Source organism: Pyxicephalus adspersus, chromosome 4, assembly GCF_032062135.1.
Source record: "Pyxicephalus adspersus chromosome 4, UCB_Pads_2.0, whole genome shotgun sequence".
Classification (NCBI taxonomy): Eukaryota; Metazoa; Chordata; class Amphibia; order Anura; family Pyxicephalidae; genus Pyxicephalus; species Pyxicephalus adspersus.
The window spans coordinates 96,322,737-96,349,497 of record NC_092861.1 but is presented as its reverse complement, the minus strand read 5'-3'; the positions used below and the strand labels follow the sequence as shown (position 1 = coordinate 96,349,497).

Sequence of the window (26,761 nt, the reverse complement as noted above, 5' to 3'; positions counted from 1 at the left end):
TTACCCTACTTACTTCTTACCAAACTAAATTGGGCCAAACCTGCAAGTCTGTGCAGGTTTACTCTGTATTGAGCCAAGAAACCATCAGAGGGAGAGGTATAAATCTTCCTACCTTTAAAACAGTCATTAGAAAACATGTCAGACTCCTCACAAATAAAAAATGTTTGAAATTAACAATTTCTGATGCCGACTTTGTTAGAGCAATTCATTACATAAACCACATACTAGCAGCGAGGGTGGTCCAGAAGTGTCAGAGGTTTAATAAATCGACATCGCTATGACTTAAGACATAATTAAGCACTGTATTCTCCCTAGAACTTTTTTTTAAAGCGGGTGGGAAGAAGCTGTAGGCAGGTGGCGGTCCCTGTATTATGAACTACCTTTCCCATTAATCTTTCAAAAACAGCAAGGTGGTTATTAATTGTTTTTTTTTTTTTTTTTTGCTGCTGACATCTGAGGAACCAGAAGTGTGGCATTAGTAATGCAGGTGTTGCAAAGCCAGGGGACAAGCAAATGCCTGTTGTAGTAAAACATTTTCCCCCCACTTCCACTATCACATACTGGAAAGGTATTAGACTAGATTAACCATAGCTACTTTTGAAGTAGTTTGCAGAATGTCAGGTGACAAACAATATTAAACAAATAACGCTGGGTTATCTGTGGTCACACTGTTGAGTGTTAGTCCTGTAGCTTACTTTCAGTCTTATTTTCTTTGTAGATCTTATTTAAATAAAAGATACAATGTTAATAAACAGACAAAGTCCAGAGTTAGTATCTTGGTATTATAACATTTATTAAAATAATGCTATGGGGTTAATAGAAACAGCAAAGAACCAAAGAATTAAAATGCAAGCCATGTAAAAACCCAACTAAAACCTTTGTCTAATGTCATTCAGTCGCTAACTAAAAGCCAAGAAAGACAACACTTTCAATATAATAAAGTACTGCAAAACAATTGGCATTGTTTTAGTTATCAAAATCGTGGGTTTTACATTTTTGTATCCTTTTTCTCAACCAGGAAAAACTCCTTGAATGTTATATAACATACATATAAAACAAGATAGAAAAATACATTATAAACTTGTAACAATGGCTGTAAATACATTATTTTACAGGTTCTTTTAGGCAATAGGTTGGCATGATACATACATAGCAAGAAACCACTAAGGTAATGAAAGACAAATACACTTCATCTGTATGGTTACATATCAGCGACACTCCAATCTAATCATTCTTTGAAATAATCATAATAAAAACAAAAAAAATAATATATATATATATATATATATATATATATATATAAAATACTGTCAAAGTAAAAAACTAAAGGCTGAAAACTACCTAACAGGAATAAAAACAAAGTTCATAATACTGAAATTCAAGGTATTTGGAGATTTCAAAAATCATGCTTTTTTTTTGTTTAGCTTTGTTTTTTTTTAATGTTGACCCATTTTTCTGTTTGTTCATAGCACTCAAGTTAAGTGTCGCATATTGTTTCAATAGACTTACACCTTATCCACCCTTTAAAAAAAAAATATATATATATTAAAATTACTTAAAAATATCCAGGTTTATTGCAGCTTGAGATGAAACTGGATCAAACACCAATTTTAAAAACTAGTTGATCTCTCTAAATGCACTGGTGTCACAAAATTGTTCAAACAATTCCCAGCAAAGGATGAAAATTTATGCAAGTAAACAACAATATAGAATAAAAAAATGACTAGGAAGACAAAGCTGGTGGCACGAAAGCTAGCTGCTGAATAGAATGAAGTAAATATCTGTTGCATAGTAAATTATAACTAATAATTTGTTTCAGTGTGACAAAGTAGCAAATGAGGTCACCAAAAGGTGTTAAAAAATCAAAATTTTTAGATTTACTGCTTGACCCTTACCCAGAGTAACAAAAAAAACAAACAAAAAAAGTTAGGGTTAAGGAAAATGTGCTACGTATTTGCCAAATGTATTTAAAAAAAATGGCACCCAAGTGGCACAACTAAAAATGCAAAACCAAATTTGCGCACATACATCAATACAAAATTTGACATTTCCTACACTGAAATTATAAGTGGCTAAAAACTATCTTGGCAAAAGCACAATATTCATAAAAAGATTTTCCTTATTTGTAGTACATACTATACTGGGTGACTGACTTGCAAGAATAAACTTTACAATGTCTCAAAGTGCTCATGAATTTGATGTGGCCTCTTAAAACTTGCATGGCAAACTACAGACCTCCTTTTGACACTGCATTAAAAAAAAAAATACAAAACACTGGACTAGATGATCATAGAGAAAAAATAAGGCACTTTTTTTTCAATCAACTTATACCAATGCTGAAAATAAAAAAAGTCAAAAGGGAAAAAAAAAGACAAAAGGCTCTTTTTGGTCTTATTCCTTGACTACCACCAAAATTAATTCAATGCAATAAAGGGTTTTCTTTTTTTTTCCTTTTTTTTTTTTTATAACACTTGAAAGTATAAAATGCTACATTTCAAAAAATATATTTTTTCTGCACCAGCACCCTTGTATAGTAAAAGTATCTAATTTTTGTTCATTTTTTTCAATGCACAACACTTATATCTACAATTTCATTACAATTATATAGCAATAGGCAAGCATGGCTTTTACATCCTTAATGTTTGTTTCTATACAGGGAGGTCTAAAAACAAATACTTGAACAGTTTGCCCAGTAACATGATACATAATGCATGTACCTTACTTATACCAATGTAATATTACATGAGGCTTTGAAAAATAATGTTTTGTTAATTGCATCACAACAGTTTTCGAATACCAGTGTTGCAGTAAAAAAAATTTAGGGTTAAAAAAAAATAATTTTCTCATGGCACTCTTTTTAATGTGACAAATTTGGCAGGCAAGATTACAAAGAACAGAATGCAATGTCTAACCCTGAAAGGGCACTGTAGTGACTAAATACTAATTTTTTTTTAAATATTTTTTTAAAATATGTAATCAACTTCACCAGTGAAATCCCTGACCAATCAGGTTCATGCATGATGCATCATCACAACACAGTACATTCAGCTTCTTATTTCACAATACAAGAGAAAACACAAAATAAAGTTCCCTAAAAGTTTCTCACAGTAACTGCCTCTGTCATTGGTAGTTGAGGATCAGATGTCTTCCCAGTACTCAAGGTGAAGCTTTTAGACCGTTCGCTCATTTAGTTAGGACACTAAAAATATGATCAGTGCGGAGGGCTGAAATGGACCTTATTGCTTTTCTATTTATCAGTGCAGGTTCTAGAATTACTTTCACCCAATCGGGGGATGAAAACAAATTAAAATATTAAAAAAAAAAAAGTTGGAAGAAATCTATTTCTCTGTGTGCCTTGTTAGATGGTAAGACGAACGGACAAATGCCTCAGCTCGCTGCACCGAAGACAGACAAGCAGAGGCGATTACCAGTTAACTGATCAGCAGGCAGGCATGGTCAGGTCATCATTGGGTGAAGAATTCAGAGGTCAGAAGGTCATAGGTTAGTTGCCGGTGGCGGCTGGGTGGTTAGAAAAAAAAAAAAAAAAAAAAAAAAAAAAAAAAAAAAAAAAAAAAAAGAAAAGAAAAGATAGAGAAGAGATTAGTTCCAGCTAGTGACTGTTTAATGACAACATGAAAAAACTAATCACAACTAATAAAAAACAAGCATGTTTAATATTGACATACTGATTGACACCACCTACAGAATGCAACAAAATCATGACACCAGGTATCATGATTCGAATGTGTGAAAAAGAAGCCCACGCCCATAAAACTGGTTAACAAGAAGAAAAAAATGGAAATAAAACTAAGGACTAATGGTTAGTAGCAGTCGGAAATTGGAGAAGAAAAATAATCAGCTTGAAACTTAGATAGAAATTTGTAGACAGTCAGTGCACACAATCAGTATCTGACTGCTATTAAGCATTAGTAACTCCCCAATGGTGCAAGCATTGAAGCATCTATTAATAATGATGATGTGATTATTAACTTGTTAAGAATAATGGATCTAATGGTTTCTTAAAATTAAAAAAATGAAAGTAAACATTTTAAGATAAACTATGGGCCAAACAAGTTGTTTTGTTCAATAAATGTTTATTGCTCATTTTCTATTTACAAACACAAAGTATCTTGGCCTCATAATACAAAGCAATAAAACTCTGGTCTAGCACAGTAGGCATCATCATCTGAACCAGGAACAGCTATAATGCTATTGCTACTGGCAACATTTCCAGTTGAAATACTAATTTACACATATAGGACACATATAAAATGCATTTGAATGTAAACACTGTAAAAGTCCTGGCTTTTTTTTTTTTTTAATATATATTTCTAGGTTGTAAAAATTTAAGTACATAAAAAAATCTAATACACTAAGAAAGCATTTATAACTACAAACAGCCCTCTTTTTTTCAAAGCTAATACTCTGCAAATACAATAAAATCTGTCATTTCATATACATTCCTGCATTATATTTTTATATTTCTTTCGCCATCTGTAAATACTATTTTCTTAAAAAAAAAAAATACAGTAAAACATAAAAAGTTCTCAAGTGGAAAGTTAACATTCTCAGTGTTTTGAGCTCCTTCTTCCTCAGTAACTCCCATTCTCCTTCACTAAACTTGGTCCACTTAACAGTAGTATTTTTTAAGACTCTTTCAACAGCTTTACTATATATTATGAGGTTCAGTTTGCTTTATTTTGTACTGTTGCCATTATGACTAAAGCAGAGGAGATGTCAATGAGAAAAATTCAGTGCAAAGTCAGATTATGTGGCATTTCGAAAAATGAAATCCAGTAGATTCAAATATAGCTTTGTCCTAAAGACTTAATACCATTGGTCAGCTTGATGAAGGGAAAACTAAAAGACATGTGTCTTTGATTTAACCATATCACTAATTTTCCCTTCCGGTATTTCTGTATAATATTGGAACAATGATTAATGGTGTTTTCCCTTTAGTTCTTATTAAGAACTGGGGTTTACTGAACATTTTGCCTACTATTAAGCAGAAAGAATCTAAATAAATATAAATGTGGTTTATTACAACCACAGTGCGTTCATACAGTCAAAATGACATGCATAACTATATATTTAATTGTACATTATCCCAATGTACTATTTGTAACTGGATTTAAGGACCCATTTAATGCTGTTACAAGGTTATATACATGCAGTATTACTGCAAGATCAGGTGGTAAAAATGTACTGGCATACCTGTGATATAACCTCTGCAAAGTCCCTGGCTTTACACAGTACACACAGGTTTAAAAACTGTGCAACATCATTAACAGATTATATGTACTTTTCAGTCCGGTTGTTACAACAATTAAACTGGATACTGTAACATATATATAGTGAGAAACCATTCACTTGGCTGCCCTTCAACAGTCAGAAAGGCTTATTCATAAAAGCGGTTTTTGCAAAGGGTTAAATTTGAAAATACTTCGAAACTGAAAAGGCTGAAGTAAACAATTCACTCAATTCAGCTCTTTCATTAGAAATTCCTTAGCACATGATATAATTTTTTTGGCTACTGATTTACTGAAATAGGAATGAAATGTTTGTTGAAATGAACTTTAAAGTAATGCAGTCAATGCGAGTAGATTTAAACTTTTTAGTTGTAGTAGTCAAATTACATGATATTTAACAAACCTGCACATATAAGACATATGTGAGCATACTATCTGTGCAAAGCAGTTAGAAAAAGTTTTAAAAATAATCCTCAAACAATTATATCTATGCTCACTGGCATGCGAAATGAGATTTTAAGATAGGCTCATTTTAACCCCCCCCCCTTTAGGTGTTCTTTTTTTCTTTTGAGCTTCATTATAGGGCATTATATTTTAGGTATCTGCACTACTACTTGGCAGGCGTGAGTTTTTCAGAAATGAAGTATTTAGTTTGTACAGCCCAGATAAATGCATCAACCACCTTTATAGTTAAGCTGTCATCATCATTGCTTTGCAACACCATACTAAATCCTGCATACCAACAGTTAGTATTTTACCATTTCTATAAAAGCATGTGCCGTGTAATTCCACAAGAACCAAAAACAAAATGGAAACCATTAACAAGTCACAAAACCCCACCACTCAGAGTCTAATAGGGTGCAGATTATGTGTGGTGTTGTAAAGCGGACTTGCTGAAATAACATTTTGTCAAAGCAAAAACTACATGGCTAAACTAACCTCTGTCTGCGGTCACAATCCTTTGGTAAGGATGGACCCGCATATCATGCCTTCGCACTTTAGTTGCCACCGCACCTAGTTAGATTGTAATTACCAAGACAAAGTTAGAAAACAGAACATTCAATAAAACACAAATTAACAGCAGGGTTTATCAATCTAGGTTTCACATGGAAATTTGCTGCAAAAACATTTAGTCTTAGAAAGCATGTTAAGGCACAGTAGTTTGGAGTCTCTGCTACAGTATGAGAATGATACGTGTGCCGATTCATTTTGAATTTAAGGACGTATACCTGGATTTAATCTGTTCCGTCCTGTGATTTCAGTTGGTATGTGGAAACACGTGTGACACTAAAGGGCATCATTATGCATTCAGTTACCATTTAAAAGTGGTATCTTTTGAAATCTGTTAGACCCAAGTAAATTGAAGCTTTACTATTCACATAATCACTGAAGTGCTTTACCTGCAGACGATGAGCAGTTTTATTATACTTTAACACTGACATCAGTATTAATAAAAATAATCCAGTCTTATAAATTTAAATTATTTGATTCTTAATATCTAAAGTCAAGAAGTAGGAAACACATGAATTAAGTGATTAGTAAAGCATGCAAAAGAGGAAACTTAGCAGTCAGTATTCTACTATACACTCACTCACTGCCACTTAAATGTAAAGACTAAATCAAATATTGATCAACATAAAAGATTTATGTTTATCTATGTGCAAAATAATAATAAAAAATAAGTGCAAGTAAGTCACTGACTGCTAGGCAAAGTTTCACAAATGTTTTTTTTTCTTTCTTTTTTAACCGATGAACTTAGACAACTGCTAAAATTAAAATCATGTGAACAATGAATGATCATTTGAGATTTTCTTGAATTCTTAGCCTTTTGTTGGGAAAGCCATACCTAAAGATAAAAGGAAGGAATTAAAAATGAGTGATTTGACCACTGAAGCTATCTTTTAATATAAATGCACAGACAACAATGTTAAACTAAAGTATTTCTAAACCCAAAAACATTTTTATACACTGCAGCCTACCAGTCCCAAGATGTGGTGGCTAAATTAGTTTGTTTTTAAGTGCAGCTTCTGCAAATACACAAAATGCCTGTTGATCCGAACATCTGGTCTATTAAGGGAAATTTCAAACAATGTTATTAGTTTCCCAGCTATCTGTGAATAACAAAACTTCCCCTTTGTTTGAAGCTCAAATTTGATATACCTAATCAGAAAAAAAATCTTTTGAAGTGTAGACTGTATGCCTAGGACAAAAATGAATGCAGCTACCATATTCAAAGAATTGTTAAATTGCAAAATGTCATGTTTTTGGGTTTAGATTATTTCAGTTTTTTTAAGATAAACCTTCTAATGTATAAATGTTACCTTGAAGAAGTACTATGTAGGGGCAATGAATAAAACATTTACAATACTAGCAAACAATATAGTTACTGACACTTTTCGTAATAATATTTCAGTAAGATTTAGACTATGGGCTATATTTATAAATTATTACTCCCAGACCATTCCTCAGATAATGGCTGGTGGTGAATTTTATGGTAGTATTTTTTTACAGGTCTCCTATTAAAACAATGACTCATTCTGTCACCCTGTGAGAATACACCAAGCTATTAAACACAATAATGTGTTTCTTAAGGTTTATGTATATATCCTTGATTTCAGGGAAATTATTTTGGGATTACAGCCTCGGTAGACTTTGTTCACTTGGCTTTCAAAGGATGTTTGCACTTGCCAACCCTAATTCTAATAAAGTTAAATACTAAGTTCTAAAAAATAAATAAATGTCATCAATGTTTAATTAAGTTGGTTCAATTTGACATAGCTAAACACAACCACAGTCTTTTATTTTGGAACAAGTCTACGAATCGGGATGCCTAAATACCTTATGGACTACCTTATTGCTATGGACTGCCTTTTTAAACCCCCATGTTTCATCCATCAACATACAAAGATATGCACACATTTTTTCAGGCAGGTATTAAAATTAGTTTTTCATTTTGAAACAGGTAAAAAATAGTATAGGTATAAAATACTGTATATGAACATAGTAAAGTCTTCTATCAGGCCAGCAGATGGCAATCTAGCCTTTTACATACTTCAGCTATGCTAAAAAAAGTCCCTTGTATTAACTAGTTGCTGTTTTCAATAGAGTGTGTTCACATGAATATTCACATCTAAATATAACTCTATTGTTGCCAATAGATGCTGTGTACAAGATTGCATGCTCCCAATAGGACCAGTTTAGGCACCTATTGACAAATGTTTGTATTCACCAGTCATTGTTTAAAATGATACTAGAAGATTATATTAGAAGATTATATAAATGAAATTAAGTTTGACATTAATGGCACTTATTTTTAATCCATCCTTTTACAACCTAGTAACCTCCAGAATTCGTCAGGATTTCCTCTGTAACCTGCCTGCATTGTTCATGGGCCAACACCACTTGGCAGAGCCAGTGACATGAAACCAAGGACCTTTTCAGTTTTTTTTCTGTAAGTGGCACCCTGACAACTATGGGGCATTACAATTTCTGGCAACCAATGCATTTTTCTCACACTGATTCAATATTGTAAGGTTCCCCGACCTATGAAATTTTGAGGATTCTTAAGGGGTAAATATGTTTGAAAAAGGATGATATAACCCCTCATAAAAGCCCAAGTTAATTTTACTATTCTTATTTAACATATTTTGTGACACTTAAGCTATTACTTTTCTATTTAAAATTCTATTCAGACTTTTTTGGCAATAATATTGTCCAATGATTTTCTATTTGAATCGGGATCATATTACAATGTGAAAATTGTAAAGCCACAGGCAATACATATGAATCGACAAAATTATATTTTAATAAACTGTTAATGGTTAATGTAACCATTTGTATTTTTTTTATATATTTGGACTACAAATCATTAAAAGTTTTTTGAAGTTAGAAAACTAACTGCATTTCTATATTTGGCTTAGTTATATTTTAGTTTGGTAGGTTCCAATACAAAATATTCCTTACAATTCTTTGAATATATTTATCATCTTAAAAGTATGCCTTTTCAAATAACCATATAAAAATACAATACAAAAAATATGTTTAAAAAATCCACACAATACAAAGTCACAAGATCTTACCTAACACCCCACTTGTTTCAATTGGATATTCAAGAATCGATGTCGCTGGAGCCAAGGTATAAGGATATTCATATGGTGTATATATCAAGCCAGCTTCTGGTGCTTGTGGGACTAGTGTTGCAGTAGGATGAGGGGTTCCATTTGGCATGACAGCGGCTGTCTGTATTTGTCTGATCAAAGGCATTAAGGTAGGCCCAGCTGGCGTAGGTGTACGCAGAGCAGCTGGTGGCAGAACAGGCGTGGGCCCTGTTATAATGCGTGGGGCCTGAGCCGTCGCTGCAAGAGAAAAGGCAAGGGCTGCTACAGTAAGCAAAGAAAAATTAGAAGGAAGTGTGGAAGCAGCAGTACAAAAAGGTAGAGTAGGAAATAAGTAAAAGGAAAAAGAAGAAATAGAAAATAAGCGAGAAGAAAGGGGAAAAAAGGAGAATCATTAGTTCATGCGCTGATCACACATAGTGCCAAAGCACACCATTCAAATGTGAACAAGCAATCCCAGATCACCAGCGTGATTAAATGCAAACATGCTTTATTCAAGGGCAAATACCATACAGTAGTAGGGTATTGTAAAAATGCCACCGATAATAATAATAAAAAAAAAAACAGTACTGTAAACATTGTGAAAAGAAATCTCACTGAAAATTGTTAGAAAAGCAAGTGATTCTAAGGTAAAAGAGTTCAACAGTCACAAGAAAAAGAACAGGTATGTGTGATGATGTTAAAAGTAAAGATCAACATTTACTAAAGAGTTAAGGAAAGTTAAAAAGGATTACATATCAACCAATAATTTAAATTATCTTTGTAGGCTTATAATGAGTGTCCAATACAAGAACAAAATTTATAAAACATCATTAAAGCAATACAGTGCTGTAGAAAATGTAAAACATTTCTGTAATAGGTAAATTGGCCTTTTTGTGACAATGCCTCAATACTTCATGCAACATAAACTAAGGCTAGGTAGACACTCGCAATAATTGTCGTTAGAAAACGAACGACTAACAGATCAATAATTATTAACGACTAATTTGTGCAATCGTAAAAAGCACGTTCAAATATAATCCACCAATATTATTGTACACACACTAGATACGATCGTTTGAAGGATGCAGGAAGTGACATGTACCGGAAAAAGCGTACCGCAGAACAATCCATGATCACTGAGTGACCATACACACAATAGATAGCGAACAATCGTCGCCAAGATCCGCCAGGACCGTCGTTCGTTGGCCTGTCATTGCGCATCGGTCATTATTGGTTCATTTCCAATGACAATTAGTGCACCTATGTACATAGCCTAACACTTTGAATTCTTCGCCAATTTGTTAGTAGGGGTTAATACCTGAAGATGTTAAAAATGGTGCCATCAGGAAAAAGATTGCATGCATGTAGCAGATCTGCATTTTGTAATTGTATTTATTTTGATAGAATGCATTTCAGATAAATATTTCCAATTTACTGTCCAATTTACAAAGCATACAATTGTATGTTTTTCAAGCATGCACGCACAGCAGTCAAGCAGTGATATTTTGAAAAACTAAGCATAAAAAAAAAAAAAAAAAAAAAAAAAAAAAAAAACAGATTGAATAGGCACTGAACGTCAAACACAAAAACATGAGGAAGGAGCCAAACGTACAGAAGTACAGAACCATTATAAAACAAGCGCAAGAAGCAAAACCTCAAATGCAACCTGCAGTTAAAATGGCTGCAATGTGAAATTGCATTTTGTATATAGCACTTCCACTGAATAAATCTTATGCTGAGGTAAAATAAAAAAAACCCCCAGTTAATTGCAAAGTTAAATTGTATATTCTCTTCTGATTTACACATTTGTGTAGTCATGCTATATATCCAACAAAAAGTAGTACAGCTATACATATATTTGTAGCATTACTTTCTCACATCAGGCCTGCTCAAAGGATTATACATTTTTTCAGTTTTCAACAGCATCTACCTACCCATGATAACCTCGGGTAAGCAACACACCTTACCGCTCTATCTAGTTATCACCCTTTCAATACATTATTCTTTACTTTATGATCATTTTGCATATACTTATACTTTCTTTTTTGTACATCATCTAGCGACTACCCTTCAAATTGCCTATATTTGATAACACCTATAATGAGACTTACTTTCTATATAACCAATTTTAAATTTCTCTATCCTGACTCCCTTCTTAGGTATATGTATATATCTATATGTATCCCTAATTACCATTGGACAATATTATCATTCAATCATACTGAGCCATATATTGGTAATTTTAATGTTGCAGCTTATCAGCACTACCTTAGGAACTACCTGTCCTGAATACATTATCTAGACCTTTCTACTATCTGTAAGAATGATCTATATTATTAGCTCACACTTCTCTAGCTTCTTACTTAAATTTAGGTGGACCAAATACTAGATATATATGGACCCCTTCTTACTATATTTGAATATTGAGCAGTGATATGCAAGATAACCATCATTACCCATGATAATTTACTCTGTATACTTGTTTGATATCTGTAATTATTATTTATATATAACTTTTCTGTATATACAGACCACCAATCGTATAAAGTCATATACCCCTTAGGAAGCCCAACCTGGGAAAAAGCGTCGGGGACTTATACGGAAAATACGGTCTTATCACTATTTCTTGTTTTCCATACATATCTTTGCTGTTTAATGTCCATGTTAGCAATAATATGTCTAGTGAACTACCCTATTTCTGTGACTCATAACAGAACTAGGCAAGACAAACATAATATGTTTTACTAGCTTGAATCAATGTTCCTACTTCTGTGATTTCTTTTAAACAGAACTAGGCAAGATAAATATAATATATTCTACACATTCTAACAAAAATATGTCTGTGAACTATGTACTTGTATGACTTTGTTATATTTGAAGTTAATATATATTAATACATTCATAGTTTGACATAATACTTTTGAGCCTCAAACCTCTTTCTTTGCTCCCTGGTTTTTTTTTAGATTATAAACTTTTATCAGCACATTAGTGAGTTCTCTGTGCTATGCTTCTTCTAACCCCAAATTACAACACATTAAGAGTAAGATGGTGTCCTTTGCTAAAATTCTGCACTTCTCTCTGTTCCAGACATTTGATATCAAGTTCCACAGCTGTGTTCAAGTTCTCTGTCAAATGGCCCCACAGGCCTATTCGTTAAAGAGAGAAGTCAGTAAGTAGCCTTATTAACATGGCTCCTATTTTTTTTGAGCAATTACTAGGTCTCAAATTCAACTAACTAATCCAAGCATGAAATGAAAACGGTAAATAACCAACACCTCCAGCTACTACTATAACAAAGAATTGTCCTAATAGGGTGAGAAACTATTCAGCATGCTTTACATTGTGAACATTTTTTTATATTCATTTGATTGTAGGGAACCCAATACAAAAGTAATACTACAAACTATCTAGGAAATTGCCAACAGAAAATCTGCTGAGGTGGGGGTGATTTGCTTACGTGATTTTAAATTGGCATCCCTGTAGGTGCCATTTAGGATGGCCAGTTCCATCAACTGCATCTTTTTTAAACTGTCTTCTCCTTCAGCCTGTAAATACAGACAAAAAAGGTAATTAAAACAAGGTAATCCTTAAAGATTATTTTTCTTGTAGACCAAGTAAAAACATAAATTTTACTACATCTTGAGCTGAGTATCTTTTGTACTTTGTTACTTTTACAGCATAAGATTGAATAGGTACCTGTGGAAGTAAAACACTACTTTTCCAAAACCTGAACAGTGAGAGTTGATTAGATGAGTCAACATTCTTTAAATGAAAAGCCATGTAACAAAATCTGGTTTTATAGTCAAACAAAAAATAAATAAATTGAAAATTAATAGTCACTGATTAAACCAGCATGGCACTATGACAGTCAGGAAAAATAGATCAACATCTAGTTTTACCATATAATTTTTGACAAACTAATGTTACGTTGTTCAACTTTGCGGATGAAAAAGGTCTAAAAGAAAATGGTCTAACAAAAATATAACTTACATCTGTGAATGTTTTTCAGTTTTTTCCCCACAGTTTTTCTTTTCAATACTTCTATCAAAGTGTGGATATGTAAATTCTCTATGTTCTTCTAATGGTTTCCCATCCACTCAGAGGGACATCCAACACAACAAAATGTTTAATTAGGGCAATTTGCTTGTACATAAACGTGCGTGCGTGTCTATAGCCCCTAAAGGGTGTGAACAACAAGTAAACACTCCTACTGGTCTTTACCAGTAAAGCCTACAGTTTACCCAAAATGCAACTGCTAAAAAATGTATATAAATAAAGTGAATTACAAATCATAAATACAATACATGGATATGCAACCATTCAGCAGCTACAATAATATGAATGTTTATCATTTTTAAAAAGTGCTGTTATTCCCCTACAGGGAATAAGAAACGATAAGCAGATTACTTATTTAGAGCGCAGAGTTATGTGTAGTAGTGCAATAAATCATTTAATTCAGTAACTACACCAGTCAATCATTTGTGGTTTCCTCATTGCAGTAGTCTTCTTTCTAAAGTCTAATCACACTTTATTTCTCTTAATCGATTGCAAAATTACAGCAAATAAACTCTGGATTTCAACTACAAACGGTAGACTCAAAAAGATCCTATATTTTCATGCCTCTGAAAGCAAAGACCTTGTTTTCACTAACTTTACAAAAGCAGTATGAGAAAGAAAAATATAGCATGCTTCAACACTGCTTCAATTTTAAAACCCTATTGTGAAACACACTGTTCAATTGATTTCAGTGAAAAGTTATGATGGTGTAACCCACTTTATACCACATATGAAGAGTTTAAGTAATATTCTTCTTTCCATACATACATATTTATTACCTTGATTGTACCTAGAAGATCTTCTAAGACTTTTTCTGACCTGTGCACTTAAACATGTCTTGGGAAAGTTTTGTCTTTAGGGTGTAGGCTATGCTATGACTTTTAGAAACTGGACTTTACAGGTATACATTTACAGGTTTACATTAGTTACTTAAACTTCCTAATACAGTAGTGCCCAACCTTTTTTTAAATCTGGGGGCTGCTGTTGACAGAGATAAAACTCACAAGCTACAATGCAAACAAACATTAAAGATGTATGTTTAAAAATAGAAATTTAATTTAAAATGCAATTAAATTGAAATGTTTCTAGTTATCATAACATACATGCACCAAATAAAAGATGAAAAAATCAAGAATTTCTGCACTTAAGATTAAATGCTCATTTTATTAATGCTGTAAAATTAGAGGTTCACAGAGTAAGTGGCCAGCCTTGACGTTTTGTGAACAAGTATATTATTGGGGCACCACAATTGACAGTACCTAATGCTCATTGCCATGAAGTGGCCCTCAGGAGTCCCAACATGCAAAGTCTTTGGGGACACTAGTCTTGAAATAGCCCGGTTATTAGGATTTTAAGCTAGTGACCCTATATCTGGAAATTTATGTTTAGGGGTCTGAAAATTGGATTAGTAACTGCTCTCAGGGTCCACTGTGTACCTTGAAAATTTTAGGTTTCTATGATAATCTGTGTAGGAGATATGAAGGTTTACACAAGAGGATAATGAGACAGACACAGCTTTTATGCTGCTGCTGCTCGAGGGGTTGGATTATATCAAAGTACAAGGTGAGTGGGGAGCAGTACAGCTAATTGCCAAGGTCTATAGTACACGCCCACTTTCAGGGAGCCAACACTGAGCATGCTTAGGAAGCTCCCTCTCTTGGTAGTACATCTCAGAGGAACATAGGAGGAGATGTGTGTGTCCCATCCACTGCAAGAAAACAAGCAGAGGTAAGGAGAGGGCTGGATGTGTAGGTTGAACACCCTTGTCCTCCCCCAGTATGACGACATTCCTATTTACACCCATTTAGGAGCAGCAACATATCTTCACAATGAAGATGTGGACACACAAACCCTGTGCCCTGTAGAAATTTTGCACCACTGCTGATCTGATAAAAGTGCTACTTCTCTAACTGAATAATGAGTCGCTGACCTGAAAGTGCAATGCAGCCAGTATACGTTCTAGCCATTGAAATGATTACTTCAGTGTGTAAGCCAGGAAACTACAGGGTTTCCTGGCTATAATATTGTGGCCTTAAGGTAACAGTTACAGGCATGCACATATACATTTTCATATTTATCTGTTAATATGCTTTGAATAATAGTAGGTAACATACTTTGTCAAATGTGGTGATCAAAATGTGTTAACCAAAGAAGAAATTATTGTAGAAAAAATGTCATTTCTACATCATAAATGGTGTATACTTTAAGTTGGAAAGGGTTACATGACAAATGTGTAATTACTATTTTATGGTGCTTTCCTTTTGTTTAGAAGGCAAAATGACTGTCTTGGAAAGTAACCTAGCAACTAAATTTTAGGCCCCAAAATATATTAGCCTGCCTTAAAGATTGCACTGTGTAGTGTTTTTCAAGCAAGTTGCTACTACTGAAGCACATGATCCTGTATGCTAAACATATGCCATCAAATAGCAATTTGATAGACTGCTGGCATTCAATAAGTACTACTATGATAGTTGCTTCAAACGCCTGCTCTGCAAATGATAGCAAAATATGAAAATACAACGCAATACTTATTTTTTATACCGTCTTGAAAAGCTTTTAGTTGCACCCCCTTATGCTTGGGCTTAAACCTAATACAAATTTTATGAAAAGGCAAGTCTGATTACCCTTCTTTGCCACAAGATGGTGCAATTTCATACAGAATACATTCTTTTTCTTTTTTTTTTTTTTGTGCTAAAGTTGGGTGTTTTTATTTTCCTTTTCTCCCTTTGACCTGTCCTCTTGGCAACTGACAGCTGATCAAACAAGGCATGTTCAGGCAATCTATCTTAGCTCCAGGCATTCCTGGAGGCCCTAACTGTTTAAGCAAAGAGAGGTTTGCACATGGGATGCATAGGTAATGACCAGTGGGATACACTACTACCTGTATAGTATCTACAACAAAGCTCAGTCATTTGTACTAGGAGGAAGCTGCTTTAAGCAAACATCAATAAGGTTACTTAAATCCGGATTTGCATTGCTTAGGATAAGCCCAAGCGATTGACTAAAGCCTTTTATCCTTCTAATATTTCAATATTCCCCTTGTATTCTGTATGTACACCATAAAATACAGATTAATAGAAAGAAAGATCTAAATAGTATCACTACTAAAATACTTTTGTAACAAATAAGTATTTGCAAAGACTACTGAAATCATTGTAGGGAAAGAGCAAATTGGAGGTGGTTCCATTCCTATGACCATGATGACATAATCATGTAATTTTCCAACATAATAGTTATATCACATTTTCACCACTGTTGAACATACCAGACACGATTACAGAAATTACCTTTATTACACACAAAGAGGAACTAGGTTATAAAAATTAAAAACAAAGAAAAAGGTAATGTTTACTGATTAGTCTTCTAATCTTCACCAGCCTAGCCCTCTGGCCCCAAGGGATCTGGAGGCCCACATATTTTGTGCACAAGCTTTCAGTTTCTTCCCTCTAGGGCCCCCTAAAGTATGTCAGGCAAAGTAACAGTAGAACCCTTATAAACCTGCCCTGTGAAAATCATTTGTGACACAGTATGCTATGGAATGCTTTTATCTGGCTGACAAAAGAACCTTTTCACTACAATTCAGTAATTTTTCACAAGGCAATCAATATACCAGGCAAAAATGTTCAATTCAAGTATTTTTTTTCCAAAAAGGTTCAAAATTTAGGTACAAATTACAATCAATGAATGTAAAAATGTAAAGGAGGAGCCAGAAACGGCCTTCTAAACTTATAATTAGAAACCAAGTTAGGAGAAAAAGAAAGTATACGATTCTAAGGTTTTGTTTTATCTTGTTTTAAAACAAAAGTTAAAAAAAAAAAGCAACTACATACAGTTATGTCCATAAATATTTGGTCAGAGACAACTTTTTTCTAATTTTGGTTCTGTACATTAACAGAATAATTTTAAATGAAACAACTCAGATGCAGTTGCAGACTTTCAGCGAGTTGAACAAAAAGATTGCATAAAAATGTGAGGAATTTTAGCCTTTTTTTTTTTTTTTTTTTTTTTTACACAATCGCTTCATTTCAGGGGCTCAAAAGTAATTGGAGCAATCACTCAAAGGCTTTTTCATGGCCTGGTGTGGGCAATTCCTTCCTAATGTCATTATCAATTAAACAGATAAAAGGCCTGGTGTTGATTGACGGGCGGGGCTTGTATGTGGAAGATTTTGCAGACAACATGCAGTCAAAGGAGCTCTCTATGCTGTGAAACAAGCCATCCTTAAGCTGCAAAAACAGAAAAAAACAACCAAACCAAACCAACCAATATTAGGAGTGGCAAAACATACAGTTTGGTACATCATGAGAAAGAAACAAAGCACTGGTGAACTTAGCAATGCCAAAAGACCTGGACATCCACAGAATACAACAGTGGTGGATGATCGCAGATTCATTTCCATGGTGAAGAGAAACCCCTTCACAACCAAGTGAACAACACTCTCCAGGAAGTAGGCGCTGCGTAATATGTTGGCGCTATATAAATCCTATTTATTAATAAATAATATTAATTTTAATAAAAAAGTAGGCGTATTGATATTCAAGTCTACCACAAAGAGAAGACTTGCATGAAAGTAAATACAGAGGGTGCACTGCAAGGTGCAAGCCACTCATAAGCCTCAAGAATAGAAAGGCTAGATTGGACTTTGCTCAAAAACATCTAAACAAGCCAGCACAGTTCTGGAAAAACATTCTTTGGACAGATGAAACCAAGATCAGCCTTTACCAGAATGATGGCAAGAAAAAAGTATGGAGAAGGCATGGAACAGCTCATGATCCAAACCATACCACATCATCTGTAAAGCATGGCGGAGGCAGTGTGATGGCTTGGGCGTGCATGGCTGCCAATTGTACTGGGACACTAGTCTTTATCGATGACGGGCAGAACGGTGGCTCAGAGGTAGCACTCTTGCCTTTGCAGCGCTAGACCCAAGGTTCAAATCTCAGCCAGGACACTATCTGCAGGTTCTCCACGTCTCTGCGTGGGTTTCCTCCCACATCCCAAAAACATGCAGTGAGGTTGATTGGCTTCCCCTAAAAATTGACCTTAGACTACAATAATGACATATGACTATGGTAGAGACATTAGATTGTGAGCTCCTTTGAGGGACAGTTATTGACATGACTATTGACTTTGCACAGCGCTGCGTAATATGATGGCACTATATAAATGCTGTGTAATAATATTAATAATAATAATAATAATAATAATAATAATAATGTGACATAGGACAGAAGCAGCCGAATGAATTCTGATTCAAATCCAACTAAATGCAGTCAAATGTGTGTTTATTTGAATGGCAATTACATTGTTTATATATATGCACATGCAATAGGCAACAGCATATTGATACATTACTACTTGTCTAAAACTTGTCTAAAAAATGTTAGAAAAATGCTAGAAAAAAAACAGTTTTTTTTAATGCCACAATATGTAAAACCTTAGAATTTTTAGTGTTTCGCAATCTAATTCTTCATAAATATGCATTTGCTCATGTGCATTAGAGAGATTTTCCAATGACTTCCTAGCCTGACAAAATGAGGGTAATGTCCACCCATAGAGACAGATATCAGCAAATACCTGAGGAGGCTTAAGCTCACACCTACTTTAACCATATTTTTTTTTTATTGTGAAAATCAATGATAACTTACACAGAGCTTTTAAATGTCAATGACTGTCTCCCACTGTGGCTCACAACCCAACATCCCGACTATAGTAATATGTCATTACCACAGACTAAGATCAACTTTTGAAGATGCCAATAATTTGATATTTTTGGGGTCTGAAGAAACTGAGTTCCTGAAGGAAACCATGAAAAGGATCTATGAATTTTATGCAGATAGTACTACTGCCACTATGCTCACCCTATAAGTATAGGTCCATATACTGGTTGCAATTACACAAACATTTTGATCATGGTTAGGGAATACATAATTTGATAACTGGGAGGTTTAAATTTTCCCCAACGCTCAGCCTCAGAACAAAAGAATATCAATATGTTGCTTATCATTTTTAGGTTAAGTATAAAAACCTGGTGGGCTTAAAGACAGAACTTGAGCAATAAAAAATAAAAAGACAACAATGTTTTGTTAAGATATTGAAAGGAAAAAATTTCTAATTTTATATTGCTGTCAATAGTTCTCATTGGGTCAATTTTCCTTAAATTCCGGTCCCCTTAAATCTCCACCAGACACATGCACCAATAAAATAACTCTAAAGAGCCAATTTAAACAGCATTAACTTTTGAGCATCTTCATCAAAACATGAACAAGTATAAACGTGACTTCCTTAGGAAAATCTCAATGTACTGGGTCATGGACCTCTCATGTCCGTTCAACTTAGTGTAGTATTTCATGAACTTCACCTTATTCAAATTACAATTAACTCACAGCGAAGTCTGATAATAAGTAGACATGAAAATTTCATTAATGAGACCCCCTGCTGTTCACACTCAAATGCTTTTAAGTGTCCATTGTTACATGATAGGTGGCCAGCAACTGCCATGTTTACCTTTAATAAATGTTCATATTCAAGTGTTCACTTATAATGATCTAGAGCAGAATTCTAGCCAATATCTAAAGGCAGAATACTAGACATAACTTGCTTGCAAAACACAAGGCATGTGGAATGTGAACTCTGAAATGTTCTAAATATACAGAAATGTTAAGAGCAGGAAAGAGCCCAGTTTTAGAAGCGTAGAGGAAAATATAGATATTTTACTAATCCTATGGCAATACAATTATATAATCAAGTTAATTTATACTCCAAACCCCCTGTGAGAAGGAACCCACTTGGGGGGGGTGTACCAGCCAGAGCCGTGGACCATCTCTCCTGGGGACATCGCAGGCTCCGAGAGGTGGGCTGTCTCTCAGACCTGCAATGGGAGAGTGGGTGGGTCCTGGCATCATGACGTCAGTGCATTTAGTGGCCTGCGACGTGCAAAAGGGTGGGAACCACTGCAATAATACAAACAAATGACAATAAAAGCACAGTGAAACTCACTAGTAAATACATTCCAGCTCAAAGTGGGTAAAATGTAAACTTAAAATCCACTGATTGGGACTCCAAACCAGGAAACATGCTCATTTCTGTCAAGTTCACATGAAATTTAATGATAGATACTTGAACCAATATATAATGCTCCAGAATAAAAAAAATAATTGAACCCAAAAATGTAAAAGAAAAAAAAATTGCAAATTTTAATTGCACTCAGCTGTCCCCATTCTGTTGCAGTTGCCTTCATCATCTTCCTTCACTTCCTGATTTCGCTCTTCAGACATCCTCCTAATATACTGGCATGATCCTAATAGACTGGCACCTGTAAAGGTGCATGGGAGTTCATTCAATCCCAGCAACCACAAGCCAGGATGTGCATCCTATACTAAGCTGCACATGCTTTTAGTGGGTTTTATATTCCTATAGACTGTTATAGAAAAAAACACTGTAAAAAGTTGAAGAAAAAAAAAAGGTTACCACCAATAAAGTACTATAAAGTTGTAGGCACAAAACTGCTGCAATGATTTTTCCTCTCACTGTTCTCTAGTTGGGCAGACAGCATGGGCTCTATGCTGACATCAGTATGGTGGTAAGCAGTGGAGTGGGTGTTACCAGGACAGGAATGAGGTCAAGAAGGTGCCAGGTGATGCTGGCTGTTACACAAACAAGTTCCAGTTTAAATTCTTGACAAACATTTCAAAATGTTCAAAGTCTTTAAATCAGTTTATTCTAAAGCTGCATACACACGTGCAATTTTTGTCGTTGGAAAGGATCTTTCACGATCCTTTCCAACGACAAAAGACTACAGGATGCATGAACGATGCTGTTCATACAGCACCGTTCTGCTCTATGGAGAGGGGAGGGGGAGAACGACGGAGCGGCACCCTGCTGCGCGCTCTCCCCCTTCCCTTGCATTAGGATCGCTCGTCGTTCATGGATCCGCCAGGACGGATCCACGGACGATGAACGACGCCGACTGTACACACGCCAGATTCTCGCCCGATATCTGGCCGATGCCGATTATCGGGCAAGAAAAATCTGACGTGTGTACGCAACTTTAACATTTTTGGCTAAACCATGCAAGATTTAGTAACCAGGAAGGTTAAGCTCTTCATGTGGTATATGTGACTGTATTCATATAAAATGTATATGAAAAAAAAAAAAGGATCAACATAAAATCTAAAAATCTGTGAAAACCATAGCAGAATAATAAACTGAAAGAAACTGCACAGCATTGTTCAGTTATTTCTCAATTTCCTATCCAAGTGGGTTGCCAAGCTTTTTCTTTCCTAGGTGGACAGGCAGATAAATTAGCATCATTATTTTGTTGGAGCAACACACCTGCTTATCTTTTTTAAGGTACAGGCTCTGTGCAAATTATATGCAAAGATGGCTGCTATTTCACTTGACAAATGTGTGGGTCATAATGTTAAATATACACTAGGGAAACATCTAAGCATTATCTTTTTACATTGTCAATCACCCTATCTGACATGATCCCATTTAATCATAATACTTTTGTTTTGCAAGTTATACATTCAGGTTTTTACTTCTAGGATGTCAAATACAGGCAGCAGAAAAAGAAGGCCATTATGGGAGGAAAAAAAACAGATGGGAACAAAGTGAAAGAAAAGTAAAATAGTACTTGGGTACTGTTGAAAACACATGTATTACATACGTCACGTTCTCTTGCACCAAGACTGAAAAAAACCTGCTTATCTTAGCTGCCTTTTGGCCTAAGCTACACCAACCCCCACCACAATAAAAAATAAATAGGTAGGGGGAAGTTGTTTATTTGACAGAATAAAGTTTTAAAATGATTTTAGTCACAAGGACAAATTACAAAGATACTGGATTTCTATCAGGATGAACAGCTATTTTCCGTATTAGCTAAAAAAAAAAAAAATGCTTTTAAACCAAGTGTAACAAGGTTAATGAATATAAACACAGGTATAAATAATATGCACTTAAGATAAAAAAATGTAGGGATAAAACGGTATTATATGCCTGAACTGATTAAATATACTTTTGGTCAAATCTAAAAAATGTTTGGGAACATTGCTAAAAAGTTGCGTTGTAATATAGCAAAAAAAATCAAAATGCAGCACATTCTATTAGGTATTAGTCAGGTTTTTTTCCCAGCTGTCCCATTGGAAGATTTTTATTTATTTCCTTCCCAGAAACAGGTAAGTGAAAAGACTGAAGCGACAGTTTCTTAGAACTGAGCAGAATCGAGTGCCCAGTGGAAAAGATTTTATCATGCCCTGTTTTGGCGATAACTGTACATTTATGGATTTTCCATCAACCCCTGTTGAAGGGAAAGTGGTCTCCGTTACAAAAACAGACATTATAATTGTCAATTTCCTATTCTATTAGGCATCCAGATACTGACACCAAGATACTCTCAATGATAATAAATTATACTCGAGTCATAATATAGGAATGGTTGTTGTGCTACCGTGTTTCCCCGATTTTAAAACATCCCCATTAAGTAAGCCACCCCCGATTTTTGAAAAAAAAATTAAAATAAGACACTTACCCGTTAATAGAACATGAGTGATCATGAGTGACTTTCAACAATACATGTGTACTGTAGTCTTCTTCATGGAAAAATAAGACATCCCCTGAAAATAAGACCTAGGGCATATTTTGGCATTTCAAAAAATATAAGAGAGTGCCTTATAATCGGGGAAACAGGGTATCATTAGGATAATGATTGGCAACAAAAGGCATTCCAATAAAACATATGTTATCACAATCAGTGTATGGGCACCTTTATACATTTTACTTCAGTAGTCATAATTACCATTTGTGGTTACAGCATCTTGAATTTAAATATGATATCCCTTTATTAATATAGTATGGGGCTACAAGAAAAGAAACTGACTACACAAGGAGTTAGCAGCTGAATTTTGATACAAGAACAAGCCAAGTCAGTGTAGAATGTGACCCCAGCACATTCTGTTGCTTATGGCTGTGGTGGTTATAGTTTGGAATTAGGCAAGATTAGCTTCATTCATTAATTTGACATGTAAAAAAAGATCAAGAGTGACTTTTAAAAAAAGTAAATATAAATATATTACCTAAAAATTTTTTATTTTCATTTAAATTGGCTTCCTTAGCACACTAGAAATATACACCCCAGACTTGTGATGCAGGTGTAAACTGCTGTAAAAAATCTGGCTATGTTTGCAAAGAAAACTACTATAGATTTATTTGGACTAATGTTGCCAACACACGTTCAGTAATTGTCATTGGAAAGGATCTTTCACAATCCTTTCCAAGGACAAATGATTGAACGATGCCTGAACGAGCATGAATAAGTACAATAAGCACCGTTCTGCTCTATGGAGAAGGGAAGGAGAAAGCGGCGGGGAGGCACACCGCTGCACTCTTTTTCCTTCATTTCCATTATGATCATACACTATTCGTGGATCCATGAACGACGAAAGCTGTACACACGTCAGATTTTGGTCTAATATCAGCCCAGAGGTGATCAGGCGAGAATCATCTGGCGTGTGTACGTAAGCCTTACTCCCAAAGTGGCTCCAGTTTAAGGAGATGGTCCAGATTAAAATTATTGTCCGCTTCATGCATGGTAGGGAGGGGTGAGAATAATAATAGAATAATAATAAGAATAATAATCTTGGCCAGGGACAATGCATCATCTGTGATCTGAATATTACAGTATAGTACAAAATTTGCCCAAGGGAACAAATGTGGTTTAGTGCAGTGGTCACCAACATTTTTAGTCCCACGGACCACTAAAATTACTGGCTCCTGAGCGTGCGCATGCGCAGGCAGCCGGGTGTCACTAAAAGCGAAGGATCGTCCCCCATAGTGACCTCATGATGACATAACCCCGCCCTCTCTTATCGTAATCTGAGCCTGCAATGGGAGAGTGGACGGGTTGTGTCCAGGGACACAGCCCACCCACTTCCCTGAACCTGGGATTTGTATGGGGGGTCCGTGGCTCGCAGACCAACAAAATAAACCGCGGACCACCGGTTGGTGACCGCTGGATTAGTGTATGCATTGCAAAATTAGGAAATTAGTTATTATCAGGTAAGATTGGAGAGATTTCTCTTCAATTCTGGTACTAGGAATAGCAAATCCTTTTGCCACTACAATATATGTCACCACAGATATACCCTCACCTCTTGTTCTGGTGAAACAGTAGGGACAGTGTGAAAAATGATAATTGGAGCTAATCCTTACCACCAAAACCAAAAATGGTTTTGCTATACATACAATACATTTAAGTTAAATAATCATCTGCTGCAACTTTGCAGAATTTATATATATCTTGTAATATTTGCTGCTAGGCAGCACATTAGACAGGAGTCTCTCTTTTTAAGGAAGGCATTTCTATGCATTTGTCTTAAATATTGATTAACATGTTTATCATCACTAATAGGCCCAAAACCGGTTGATGCATGAAAAACAAATGCCAACCCTGTTCAATACACAAAAAAAAAGACAAAAATGAAAAGAGAAATACACTGCAAAGCATAGGTGGGAACATCAGACACTGCTCTCTAAGCATTGTTTGATGTACTTGTGAATAGCAAACTATCTGAATCACAGTGATCTGCATTACAACGCACATAGTGGGAAGGAGGCCTAACATTGCTACATTTATTATTAGGGGAACTGATAAATTTGAACAGTCTAAGAGAAAAACAATATTAAATATATTTGTTTAAGCTAGCCAGCCACAGGTAATAAACTACTGTCCATTCATAAAACACTGAAAAGAATTGAAGAAAACAAAAAAACTATGTGGAGACAAGTGTATCAATCACATGACCTATGTATGAGCTGGAAAAGCAGCTGGCTGGGAGAAAGCTTTATTGTTTACTCATTTTGCTCCTTCTACAAGTCAGTGGTTATTTTTCCTAGCACTGAGAAGTAGTGTTGTGTGGAGCTTGGAACGGCTGGTCTGAGATTGGAAACAAAAAGCCTTTGATCGACATATGTAACATAATTACATTTTGAACATACTTTAGAGGATAAATTTACCCCAAATCAATTCTCCAGGAAGGGGTCATTCAACAATCTTGTAATAAAGCATTCCAAAAGCCTAATTTTTGGATTTTTGGCATCCATTTGGTCAGATTTAGACAATATAGAACCCACCATGAAAAAAGTTTCTTTTGTCAAAAACCAAAGCAAAAAAAAAAAAAAAAAAAAAAGCAGCTGTTTGAGTATGCGAAAACAGAACCCTACTAGAAGTGTTGAGGGGAGGCTTAGACAGCCTAACGCTTAACTTCGGGCAGATATAAAGAAATTAATATAACTCTCTAATGACCTCTCCAACTGCCCTGAGCCTGCAATCTGTACAGGAGACATGGTCCACAGATCTGGCTGGTGGGCTCCCACAGCAGGGTCCTTCTCCTGACCCAGCTGGGGGGTGCACCAGCCAGAGGGCCAGAGCCACAGCCCACCTGTCATACAGATCTGGGGTTGGGGACGGCTGATGTAGGGGACAGCTCTGTATTGAGTATGAGGATTACATTAAGAGCTGCTTTTTTTTAATTTATTTTACTGTAATCATCTGGCAGAAAAGAAAACCTTGTAAACTGCATGAATAACCCCCTTTGTGTAGGTTAAAGAACACTGTGCTGCAGGGCAACAGGACCAACTGAAGAAGAGGAGAAGATGGTGGCGCCTGGAGCGCTGGCCCAAAGAAGGATACCGGAACAACGCAGGACACGATGGAAGAGACCTCTGGACCGATCGATAGCCCTGGGGGATTAAAGGTAAGTGAATTTTTTTTGTTTTGGGGGACTTAAGAGTTTAGTTTCTCATTAAGTCTGCATGCCTTCATAGGGCTGAATGAAGAGATACATACCACAAGAGGGGAACTTTATTTTCTCATATTCTAAAGTAGTAGTATTATGGTAGCTCCCAATAAAAGAAGCTCCATCATACAAAGCAAGCAGCATACCCCACACAAATGTATTAATTAAAAAAATAATAAATAAGTTTTAGTGTAATTATTTCTAGCTGTTATTTAACAACTTCTGGTAATGGATAAAGAATAATCTACCTCTGAGCTCATTCTCTAGGCAGATTTCTGGAGGGCTTCCAGATTCCAAATAAAAACGCCTGCTGGGGGCAGGCAGGAGTCTGGTTTTGTCAAGGAAAGGGGGCTACATTTAGCCCATTGGCAATCAAGATTCTACAGGAACTTTTATCGATAGAAGAGGACACACACATGCTCACTGCCCCCATTACCTATCCAAGAAGGTCCAAAACCTAAAAAAGGACCTGGTTTAAGAAAAATAGGAGGGTTTTTTGTTGCCAAATAATGTCAAACTTCTCCCAAAGTCAAATTAATAATTTAAATGTTGACAATTGGAT

General features: G+C 35.2%; 1 protein-coding gene across 9 annotated transcripts in view; it reads right to left on the bottom strand.

Annotated features, from left to right (window-relative positions):
* Nucleotides 1-768: 768 nt before the first annotated feature.
* The window catches only part of QKI (QKI, KH domain containing RNA binding), a 126,406-nt gene continuing 100,413 nt past the window's right edge, over nt 769-26,761 (bottom strand). For 2 of the 9 annotated variants that reach the window (XR_011920395.1, XR_011920396.1), the window contains 4 exons: nt 12,804-12,891; nt 9,329-9,628; nt 6,189-7,095; nt 769-3,519 (listed from right to left, as the gene is read on the bottom strand). Coding sequence is in view for 6 of the 9 variants with exons in the window: in XM_072409063.1 (XP_072265164.1) it covers nt 3,503-3,519; nt 6,189-6,263; nt 9,329-9,628; nt 12,804-12,891 (480 nt within the window). In the remaining 3 variants the exon portion in view is untranslated. Of the gene's footprint in view, nt 3,520-4,074; nt 7,096-9,328; nt 9,629-12,803; nt 12,892-26,761 lie in introns of those variants that run through there. The other 7 variants (XM_072409065.1, XM_072409068.1, XM_072409063.1 and 4 more) reach the window with 5 other exon arrangements.